This window comes from Gadus morhua, chromosome 11, assembly GCF_902167405.1.
Source record: "Gadus morhua chromosome 11, gadMor3.0, whole genome shotgun sequence".
In the NCBI taxonomy this organism is placed as follows: Eukaryota; Metazoa; Chordata; class Actinopteri; order Gadiformes; family Gadidae; genus Gadus; species Gadus morhua.
The window spans coordinates 29,351,392-29,362,481 of NC_044058.1; the positions used below are offsets into that span (position 1 = coordinate 29,351,392).

Below are 11,090 nucleotides of genomic sequence, written 5' to 3' on the forward strand. Positions count from 1 at the left end.
ACAAATCCGACTTCTATTCCGCCTCACATCATTAATGTGTCGTTTTGTCGTCAGCTGGTCCTACCTGGAGGTCACGACCAGTCACCGCTACAATGACAGCATCCAGGCGTACGCGGCCGGGGCGGTGGAGGCTGCTGTCACCTCCCAGGTCCGACTCAAAGACTCCGTTAAGGCACGAAGTACAATCCGATTCTACTGTGCTGCAATTGAACCGTGTTTGTGCGTATTCCCTTCCAGCTCATGTACAAACACTGGGTGAACACCCTCATGGGTTACTGCGGGCCCAAGACGTTTGACACGGGTTACTGCCAGCGACTAAAGGCGTACATCACCACCAACCTGGAGTGGGTGATGGAACAGATCCAGGAAAAGGGAAACACGCCTTACTGGCACCAGGTGATTCCCCCCTTACTGCAGTGAATCCACGGTACAACGAGGCTCTCTTCTCTCCGGGGAGGCTGACGACGGCTCCTCGTGCTGTGCTCCCCTCTCAGGCCAACCTGGCCCTGCTGCAGCTGAAGGGCCTGGAGGACGGCTACAACGACGAGATGGCCTTCCCCGACGGGCCCTTCTCCATCAACCCCTTCGGCTTCCTGTGAGTAGAGATGGTTTGGAAGGACTCCATGACCGTGCTGGGGTTTCTTACAATAAAACACGGCGTTGATTCGTGGTCCCGCTTCCGGGACCAGACCTGGGTCAGACTGATCCGGGATCAGACCAGTCTCACAGAGGTCTGGTTCTGATACCTTTCCGATGGAGTATCTTTGGATCAATCCTTCTCCCGACGCTCCCGCGCTCCGGGTAGGATGGGCGAGGCTCCTCCGCTCTGGTGGCCTGTTGTTGTTGTTTGTGTTGTTGTTGTTGTTGTGGACCCACAGGCTGTTCCAGATGGGCGAGTCTACCGCTCCGGTAACCTGTTGTTGTTGTTGTTTGTGTTGTTGTTGTTGTTGTTGTTGTGGACCCATAGGCTGTTCCAGATGGGCGAGTCTTCCGCTCCGGTAACCTGTTGTTGTTGTTGTTGTTGATGGTGTTGTTGATGGTGTTGTTGTTGTGGACCCACAGGCTGTTCCAGATGGGCGAGTCTACCGCTCCGGTAACCTGTTGTTGTTGTTGTTTGTGTTGTTGATGGTGTTGTTGTTGTGGACCCACATGCTGTTCCAGATGGGTGAGTCTTCCGCTCCGGTAACCTGTTGTTGTTGTTGTTTGTGTTGTTGATGGTGTTGTTGTTGTGGACCCACAGGCTGTTCCAGATGGGCGAGTCTTCCGCTCCGGTAACCTGTTGTTGTTGTTTGTGTTGTTGATGGTGTTGTTGTTGTGGACCCACAGGCTGTTCCAGATGGGCGAGTCTTCCGCTCCGGTAACCTGTTGTTGTTGTTTGTGTTGTTGATGGTGTTGTTGCTGTGGACCCACAGGCTGTTCCAGATGGGCGAGTCTACCGCTCCGGTAACCTGTTGTTGTTGTTGTTTGTGTTGTTGATGGTGTTGTTGTGTACCCACAGGCTGTTCCAGATGGGCGGGGACATCGAGGACCTGGAGTCGGCGCTCAACAAGTCGAGCCTGACGCGGCCGCTGGGGGCGGGGTCCTGCTCGGCCCTCATCAAGCTGTTGCCCGACTACAGAGACCTGCTGGTGTCCCACGACACCTGGAACACGTACCAGTCCATGCTGCGCATCATGAAGAAGTACAGCTTCTCCTACAGCGTCTCTCCCAAAGGTAGGGGGCGGGGGGGGTCCTCCGCTTCAATTCCATTCAAAAAGCTGTATGGCACGACCACTGTTACTTATGCATTATTTATCTTTATGTTTTCTGTCACTAAGAGAGTTTGTTATTGCATAATAATTTAAAAAAATATTATTATTAATATATATATCTTTTTATACAATGGTAGTCAAGGCGGCCACCTTAACCATACAGTGCTGGGGGAAACACGGGCATACCAGTGCTTATAATGTTTAATCAATCGTGCTCTGTTAAAGACCTAGATTGAATTTTGTTGACGTTTCTTAACATCCAAACGCGTTCTTTACGGGGCTTCGTTTCAGATGGTGCTCCATATGTTAACACCGTAGTGGGTGTGTTTCAGATGGTGCTCCCTATGTTAACACCGTAGGGGGTGTGTTTCAGATGGTGCTCCATATGTTAACACCGTAGGGGCTGTGTGTCGTGGTGTGTTTCTCCACCAGACAGCGCTTCGGTCCCCGGGGGAACCGTGGCCTTCTCCTCCTACCCGGGATCCATCTTCTCTGGGGACGACTTCTACATCCTGAGCAGCCGTCTGGTGCGCAGCTAGCTCCTTAATGTAGCAGCTAGCTCCTTAATGTAGCATCTAGCTCCTTAATGTAGCAGCTAGCTCCTTAATGTAGCAGCTAGCTCCTTAATGTAGCATCTAGCTCCTTGATGTAGCAGCTAGCTCCTTAATGTAGCAGCTAGCTCCTTAATGTAGCATCTAGCTCCTTAATGTAGCAGCTAGCTCCTTGATGTAGCAGCTAGCTCCTTGATGTAGCAGCTAGCTCCTTAATGTAGCAGCTAGCTCCTTAATGTAGCATCTAGCTCCTTAATGCAGCAGCTAGCTTCCTAATGTAGCAGCTAGCTCCTTAATGTAGCAGCTAGCTTCTTTATTTAGCGTCATGCTAGCGTTTGGGACTCCATTGAAGTATACTCTGGACTGATTTAAGAGTTTGAATTAGTATTATAGAGTATTTAGAAAACGATTATATTTATATAACGTAGCGATCCGACTCTTAATCCCCCCGTGATTAAAGGCTGCTTCTCCTCCTTCAGGTGACCTTGGAGACCACCATCGGGAACAGCAACCCGGACTTGTGGAGGTTTGTGCAGCCGACGGGCGCCGTGATGGAGTGGCTCCGGAACATCGTGGCCAACCGGCTGGCGGCCAGCGGACAGCAGTGGGCGCAGGTCTTCAGCCAGCACAACAGCGGGACGTGAGTTCACAGACCACCGCTGGGCTGTTTCCCAGTCCCTCTGGTCTGTTTCCCAGTCCCTCTGTGCTGTTTCCCAGTCCCTCTGGTCTGTTTCCCAGTCCCTCTGGTCTGTTTCCCAGTCCCTCTGGTCTATTTCCCAGTCCCTCTGTGCTGTTTCCCAGTCCCTCTGGGCTGTTTCCCAGTCCCTCTGGTGTTTCCCAGTCCCTCTGTGGTTGTTCCCAGTCTCTCTGGGGTGATTCCAGTCTCTCTGGGGTAATTCCCAGTCTCTCTGGGGTGATTCCCAGTCCCTCTGGGGTGATTCCCAGTCTCTCTGGGGTAATTCCCAGTCTCTCTGGGGTGATTCCCAGTCCCTTTTGGGTGATTCCCAGTCTCTCTGGGGTAATTCCCAGTCTCTCTGGGGTGATTCCCAGCCTCTCTGGGGTGATTCCCAGTCCCTCTGGGCCTCACAGGTTAAGCTCTGGCAGCTGGTTGGAAGTGGATCGACATTGTACTCTGTAAACATACGTTGTAAAACGCTGAACAAAGCGATTGTGATTCTTGTTAAACTGACGTGAGCATAAACAGATGAGCTTTGTCTTGTAGGTACAACAATCAGTGGATGATTGTGGACTATAACCAGTTCATTCCCGGGCTGCCAGTCCTGAAGGAGGGGGTGCTAACGGTGCTGGAGCAGATTCCGTGAGTCCCAGTCATTGATCGACTCAACCCGCTGATTGTCTTTGTCCTCGAGACGTAATCAATCGCTGACTGTTGCTTCAGGGGGTTGGTGATGTATGGTGATAAGACTCACGAGCTGCGGGAGAAAGGATACTGGGCAAGTTTCAATATCCCGTAAGTACGGACTGCATCCTTATTTTTATGTTGTACACTTATCCAACGCGTCTTCGAGGTTAAACAGTACAAGCACACAATCCATATCAGAACAACAAAAAAATGTCTCCCTATTGCACCATTAGTTTAGGTAATATATTTAGATATTCACCTTTTAGTTAAGTTTATATATTTAATTATTCACCATTGGTTTGGTTTATATATTAAAATGTTCACCCTTAGTTTATTGAGGTCAAGCTAAAAGAGTCCGTTCTGCCGGTTGCCTGGTGGTGTTCCCTAGTGATGTTCCCTAGTGATGTTCCCTTGTGATGTTCCCTTCATGCTCCCTCTCCCGCTCCTGAGCAGGTACTACCCAGAGATCTTCAACGCCAGCGGCTGCAACGAGCTGGTGGAGAAGTTCGGCCCCTGGTTCTCTCTGGACCAGAGTCCCCGGGCTCAGATCTTCAGACGGAACCAGACGGCCATCACCGACCTGGACTCCATGGTCCGCCTCATGAGGTGGGCCTTCATCTGAGAGCCTTTGGCGCCGAGGTCGCGACCGGCTGGTAACGACTTGTGTAGGATTTAGATTTGTAGTTTTATTCATGAGGTACCTCACCGTTGTTCCCTCTCAGGTACAATAACTACAGAGAGGATCCGTTGTCGCAGTGCGACGCCTGTCGTCCCCATGCCAACGGGGAGAACGCCATCTCCGCCCGCTCGGACCTGAACCCCGCCGACGGGACCTACCCGTTTGGGGCTCTGACTCAGAGGCCGCACGGAGGGACGGACATGAAGGTTCGGCCCTTTCTCCTCGGAGACGTCTGGTTTATGGGGCTTTTATTGTGGCGGAGTTCTAACAAGCAATGCTTCAATAAAAAAAAGCATTCCTGCCTTGCAGGAAACCTTTAGGTAGCAATAGAGAGCATTTAGCCTCAGAATACATTACATTTACATTTACAATGAGGGCGATTAGCAGACGCTTTTATCGACGTAGAATAGCGACGTACAATAAGTACATTTGTCAGAAGAAAGAGAAACAACAATGTATCTCTGTCGGTACAGTAAGGACGTTCATAGAACCAAGTGCCAAGCACTAACCATCACTAGGTTAACCCATTCCCCGTGTACAACAGAGACAGCTAGGATAAGAGCCCACACGATGCTCAGTACTGTTTTAGGGCCAGGACGTTCAACATACAATAAGTGCGTGCACGTAACGCTTCTGGCCTTGTGCCGCTTGCAGATGACCTCGTACGTGATGTCTCGGGGGTTCGAGATGCTGGCGGTGAACGGGCCGACCGCGGACCAGGTGCCCCCCTTCCAGTGGAGCACCTCGCCCTACAAGGACCTGCTGCACATGGGCCACCCCGACACCTGGACCTTCAAGCCCGTTAAGGTCACCTGGCCCTAACGAGGACACGGGACCACGGGCAGTGGGCTGATGAACCACTAGGGGCCCGGTCTGCACTATCCCGCCCAACATGGGGGGCCCCACGTCCTCAAGGCTGGACCTCAGTGTAATGAAAGGCCTGATGCCTGAGCTTCAGCCTCCGTGTGCATCAGATGCATATGGATGCCTCTACGGGGTCAGATTACCCACCCATTCAGAATCATTGCTGCACAGCTTTGGATCTCAGGAAACACTTTATTTTTAAAATAGCTGCTTTTTCAAATTTTTCTTTTTAAAAATACAAAGAATACCACAGAAGCGTAGTGCATTCACGCGAGAAAGTAGAGTCTGAACAAACGAGCTGGAGAGGCTCTGACCTGCATGGGGTATGCCGCTGATCAACCTCACCCCCCGAAGGTGCCCCCCCCCTGAATGAGTTCCAGCTCTTTAGTGAATGAGAGCTTCTCTTGTAATTTCAAGGTATCTTGTTAATTCCGAAAAACAGCAGGTTTTTTTTATCCGTGAAGACTTTTTTCGGAATTATGAGAAAATTCAGAAAAACAGCAGAATTTTAACTCCATAGAAACGTATCTAAATTCTGAGATATTCATGTCTTTAATTCCGAAAAACGAGCAGAATCAATTTTCTCAAGTGACTGCATTACGCTGCGTAGAATACAAAAGCAACACGAGCCCCCGCCCCCCCCCCCCATACATGTGCTGCCTCTTGATCCTTGATCCAAAATAATGACTTCTTGTAATTATTTTGACAAAGAAATCGTCTGTTGCTGTGTGAACAATCTAATTCAGTGTAAAGTTATAAAATGTATGTAAATGGTGATCGCCCACTTCGATAAAGTGACACTTGGAGAAAGATATGAAAAGAGAAACAATGAGAGATTATTTCTTGTAGCAGTTTCTATGTTCGTCAACATGAAGGGAAATTAATCTAAAATAAATCAATTGAACTCCTGTTTGACTTTTTTCATTATTATTTTAAGAAAGTATTTAAACAGTTGATTATTTGTGTTGTGTGTCAGATATTCAAACGGTCACATATTGGGTTGTAAAATATATAGTTTTTTATGAATCATAAAAATATCCATGTGGTGCCCTATTAAACGTATCCGTTTAAATACGGTACACGGATTTAACAAATGACGAGAACATTCATAAAGGGTCAGAATTTAACTAAAATTGATAATTTATTTGGGTGACTTTTCCTTGCTCGGGGAATAAGCGAACCGTGGTGTCAGCCAATGAGAGGAGGGTCCGTCTCCCGACGCACCATATGGACCAATGAGGGCCGGGGGTGTTCCCTCCTAACGGCGGACAGAAACAGGAAGTGATCCCGGGATACAAAGCAACGTCCTCCGAAAGTTAGTGTCCTTTTGATTTTTGTGCGTTTTTAATTTATTCTAAACCTAAATGTTGGACCTCATATTCCGTAGTATAAAGTAAGCATGCAGCTTCTGTTCCGTGTTTAGGTGGGCGCTAAGGAGACGGTAAAACAGACCAAGATATGAGGTAACAGATTGTAACGTCTCCTCACTGTCTTCCTCGCTGTTGACTTATTGCAATATTTTCTGAATTGAAATGGACCGATTTAAATGGTTGGTTATACAGCCCACCGATAGCATGTGTTCGTTTTATTCTGTGTGTCTACGTGGCTCCATTGGGTTCAGCTCTTGCTTCACTTCCCTGCTTTACTATCTCTGTTTCCAGATAACGCTCGTCCACCTCCTGCTCGGACCCAGTGATGTGTGCCTGCCAGCCGGGGGTGAACCTGAGGGACTATGTCTCTCTTCATCCACCTGAGGTCACCTTCTTCCTCTGCCTTCTGAGTCTGGCCGTCTCCCTCCTCTGCCTCCGTTTCTATGGACAGACTCACACTCTGCCCAACCCTGACATAGCAACGGTAAACACAATGGAAACCGATCACCACACACTTATCTATCTAGCCCTATCCATCTAGATCACATCTATGTAGCCCTATAGACAAAAAACGACATTTTTAAGTGTGTGGTAAATACATAGGTCCATCTAGCCTATTTAAATGCAGCCAAAAGACCAATTAAAGGTTATTATCTTGCGTGTAAATGCATAGGTTCAGCATTTAATCAGCTGACCCTCCGATGCCTCCAGGACTGGAACCGCCTGCTCTCCTCCCTGGCCGAGTTCCAGCTGTGCGCTGACGCCAACAGCAGCGTGGCGGCGGCGGCGGCCTCGTGGACGGCCCCCCCGCCCCCACAGGACCCGACGGAGGCCGGCCCGACGGGGGACACCCTGCTGCACCGCCGGGTGCCCCTGGTGGTGGGGGCCACCAGCGCCCCCCTGGAGGCGCTGAGCCTCCACACGGAGGTGACGGCCTCTCAGCTCGGCCTCCCAGGTGAGGCTGGACGGGCAGAACGTTAGCAATGGTCGCTATCATCAGCGTCTTACCCTAGCTGTCTCTGTCGTACACGGGGAACGGGTTAACCTAGTGATGGTTAGTGCTTGGCTCTATGAACCTCCTTACTGTACCGACAGCGGTATATTGTTGTTTCTCCTTCTGGTGACTATTGTACTTATTGTAAGTCGCTTTGGATAAAAAGTGTCTGCTAAATGCCCTGAATGTAAAATGTAAATCTGTCAGGTTGTGTATGGGATCCTGAACACACAGTACAGCGTATAGCTCTTATTGACGCTCACTCTCTTGGCCAGGCAATGCCTCTGTGAGTGTGACCGTACACGTGTTGTCAGAGGCTGAAGGAAAGGGTACATACACCTGTCTGACCATCAGCGGGCCAACTCATCTCCTGCCTTTGGACCTGTGAGTTCATACCGTCAAAGTCTTCAGGCCGTTCACACATCCCATAATGCCTCACTCATCATCCGGAGGTGAGTTGTGATTTCCGGTGTGTCTGTGGTTCCAGGCTGCCGCCTGAATGTCCGCGGACTGAGAACGTCCCGCCTGCCGTCGTCCACCTGGTCACGCTGACCCCCTCGACCGGCGCCCCCCCCGCAGCCCCCCAGAGCTGCTTCAGCTTACAGTCCCACCACGACCCCGCGCTCACCGTCATGCTGACCCAGGTAGGTCGACGGCGTGTGGTCCGCTGTAGAACGTGCTATTTAGATATGGTTTGACTTGACTACCGCCCACAACATCTACCCCCTTCCGAACGTCCTTCCTGTACCGACAGAGATATATTGTTGTTTCTCTTTCTTCTGACACATGTACTCATTGTAAGTCTCAGCAAAAAAAAGCGTCTGCTAAAGTAAAAGCGTCTGCTAAAGGTCATGTAAACGTACCAGGTGCTCACGGCTCCCTGGCCAGTGTTGCCAGATTGGGCCCGATTTCCCGCCCAATATGGAGACCCTGGCTGCAGCACGCTGCAGCCAGGGTCTCCTTATTGGGCGGGAAATCGGGCCCAATCTGGCAACACTGCCCCTGACTCCCTGTTTCTCCTCTCTGTAGGAGGACCAGGAGGTGGCAGGGCGCCACCTGCTGGAGTCCAGCGGGTGTCTGCTGGGCGTGTGTCTGCTGTTCTGTTTGTACGCCAGCCTGAGGCGCTCGCCTCGACGGCACCCTGCGAACGCAGCGGACCGCCACATATGTACCGTAAGTTAAGGCCGGTGTTACAGCTGCTGTCATCTGTACCGTAAGTTAAGGCCGGTGTTACAGCTGCTGTCATATGTACAGTAAGTTAAGGCCGGTGTTACAGCTGCTGTCATCTGTACCGTAAGTTAAGGCCGGTGTTACAGCTGCTGTCATATGTACAGTAAGTTAAGGCCGGTGTTACAGCTGCTGTCATATGTACAGTAAGTTAAGGCCGGTGTTACAGCTGCTGTCATATGTACAGTAAGTTAAGGCCGGTGTTACAGCTGCTGTCATATGTACAGTAAGTTAAGGCCGGTGTTACAGCTGCTGTCATCTGTACCGTAAGTTAAGGCCGGTGTTACAGCAGCTGTCATATGTACCGTAAGTTAAGGCCCGTGTTACAGCTGCTGTCATCTGTACCGTAAGTTAAGGCCGGTGTTACAGCTGCTGTCATATGTACAGTAAGTTAAGGCCGGTGTTACAGCAGCTGTCATATGTACCGTAAGTTAAGGCCGGTGTTACAACAGCTGTCATATGTACCGTAAGTTAAGGCCCGTGTTACAGCTGCTGTCATATGTACCGTAAGTTAAGGCCGGTGTTACAGCTGCTGTCATATGTACAGTAAGTTAAGGCCCGTGTTACAGCAGATGTCGTATGTACCGTAAGTTAAGGCCCGTGTTACAGCTGCTGTCATATGTACCGTAAGTTAAGGCCGGTGTTACAGCTGCTGTCATATGTACAGTAAGTTAAGGCCCGTGTTACAGCTGCTGTCATCTGTACCGTAAGTTAAGGCCGGTGTTACAGCTGCTGTCATATGTACAGTAAGTTAAGGCCGGTGTTACAGCTGCTGTCATATGTACAGTAAGTTAAGGCCGGTGTTACAGCTGCTGTCATATGTACAGTAAGTTAAGGCCGGTGTTACAGCTGCTGTCATATGTACAGTAAGTTAAGGCCGGTGTTACAGCTGCTGTCATCTGTACCGTAAGTTAAGGCCGGTGTTACAGCAGCTGTCATATGTACCGTAAGTTAAGGCCCGTGTTACAGCTGCTGTCATCTGTACCGTAAGTTAAGGCCGGTGTTACAGCTGCTGTCATATGTACAGTAAGTTAAGGCCGGTGTTACAGCAGCTGTCATATGTACCGTAAGTTAAGGCCGGTGTTACAACAGCTGTCATATGTACCGTAAGTTAAGGCCCGTGTTACAGCTGCTGTCATATGTACCGTAAGTTAAGGCCGGTGTTACAGCTGCTGTCATATGTACAGTAAGTTAAGGCCCGTGTTACAGCAGATGTCGTATGTACCGTAAGTTAAGGCCCGTGTTACAGCTGCTGTCATATGTACCGTAAGTTAAGGCCGGTGTTACAGCTGCTGTCATATGTACCGTAAGTTAAGGCCGGTGTTACAGCTGCTGTCATATGTACCGTAAGTTAAGGCCGGTGTTACAGCTGCTGTCAGGCCCTTTTGTAGTTTGGTTGGAGATCTAACAAACCTGTTCTAAAGTTATAATTTTCCAATATGGTCCAATGGACCGTTTGGGGTTTTTCACTCCAAGGGGAACGGATATTTGGAGATTTGGGTCGTACGTTATATAATTCCACTAATATGAAATGATAACATCATAATAAATGCATTTGTTCATGACGTTAAGGTCTGTAGTGTGCCAGATAAGCTTATCTCTGTCTAATGTCTGGACAGAGTTGGTGTTTTAAAACGTTTTCAGACCACCTGCTCTTCTTCTGTGGTTCACAGCAACCCCTCGTCGATTCAGACCACTGACTTCATATTTATGTCCACTTTCAACTCAAGAAACTCGAGTTCCATCGTTGAACACGAGATGGATAGCCACCATCGAAGTAATCTATGGAACTTCATATCCAAATCAACACAGGGCCATTATCTGCCAACTCATGGATGCTCAAGTCGTTAAATTCCAAAGTGCAGCGTCACACGATTTTGCAATAATACTGCTGTTAATATGAACTTTGATCCATCAAGTATTTAAATTATGTTTTTGTTCTGTCTGGGAGTTTTTTTTTTCCAATACTCTCAAATAAATTAAATGGTCTGAATGTTAGATATCTTCATGTGCCTGTGTTTAGGTTTCTGTGGTTTTACTCGCTTTGTATTTCAATGGTTTCCTTCTTCAGATCTTCATCTTCCAAGCGGTGGATAAGATGAGCTAAATGTTTATCTGCATGTCTCGGTTCTTCCCTGGCCTACTCACTGAATGAACTGTGATACTGAATGTGTGTCAGATAATAAAATGACAAACAAAAAAAACACGACAGAATCCGCTGCACAAAATTAATGATCCCACAGCAAGTGTAGACAAATGCGGTATCAAAATGACTTCAAGTATGTTCAAAT

The 11,090-nt window shown here is 49.0% G+C and overlaps 2 protein-coding genes across 4 annotated transcripts in view; both read left to right on the forward strand.

The window, feature by feature from the left end:
- The window catches only part of plbd2 (phospholipase B domain containing 2), a 6,517-nt gene extending 400 nt beyond the window's left edge, over positions 1 to 6,117 (forward strand). Inside the window, exons 2-12 of the mRNA XM_030369897.1 lie at positions 55 to 148; positions 238 to 396; positions 495 to 595; positions 1,499 to 1,713; positions 2,184 to 2,278; positions 2,782 to 2,942; positions 3,525 to 3,620; positions 3,702 to 3,773; positions 4,119 to 4,271; positions 4,388 to 4,550; positions 4,999 to 6,117. Coding sequence (XP_030225757.1) covers positions 55 to 148; positions 238 to 396; positions 495 to 595; positions 1,499 to 1,713; positions 2,184 to 2,278; positions 2,782 to 2,942; positions 3,525 to 3,620; positions 3,702 to 3,773; positions 4,119 to 4,271; positions 4,388 to 4,550; positions 4,999 to 5,166 — 1,477 coding nt within the window. The 3' untranslated portion in view covers positions 5,167 to 6,117. The remainder of the gene's footprint in view (positions 1 to 54; positions 149 to 237; positions 397 to 494; positions 596 to 1,498; positions 1,714 to 2,183; positions 2,279 to 2,781; positions 2,943 to 3,524; positions 3,621 to 3,701; positions 3,774 to 4,118; positions 4,272 to 4,387; positions 4,551 to 4,998) is intronic.
- Positions 6,118 to 6,440: 323 nt separating this feature from the next.
- On the forward strand, positions 6,441 to 11,005 carry zgc:158398 (TMEM219 domain-containing protein). 3 transcript variants are annotated; one of them, XM_030369919.1, is made up of 8 exons: positions 6,441 to 6,523; positions 6,632 to 6,671; positions 6,870 to 7,062; positions 7,290 to 7,533; positions 7,848 to 7,956; positions 8,060 to 8,216; positions 8,602 to 8,745; positions 10,473 to 11,005. In XM_030369919.1, the coding sequence occupies exons 3-8, from the start codon at positions 6,904 to 6,906 to the stop codon at positions 10,497 to 10,499; spliced, it is 840 nt and encodes a 279-aa protein (XP_030225779.1). In that variant the 5' UTR covers positions 6,441 to 6,523; positions 6,632 to 6,671; positions 6,870 to 6,903; the 3' UTR covers positions 10,500 to 11,005. The 3 variants fall into 3 exon arrangements, with proteins under 3 accessions (XP_030225779.1, XP_030225780.1, XP_030225781.1); XM_030369920.1 differs by having other exon boundaries at positions 6,474 to 6,544; XM_030369921.1 differs by lacking the exon at positions 6,441 to 6,523 and adding an exon at positions 6,529 to 6,544 and having other exon boundaries at positions 6,632 to 6,757.
- The last annotated feature ends 85 nt before the right edge of the window (positions 11,006 to 11,090 follow it).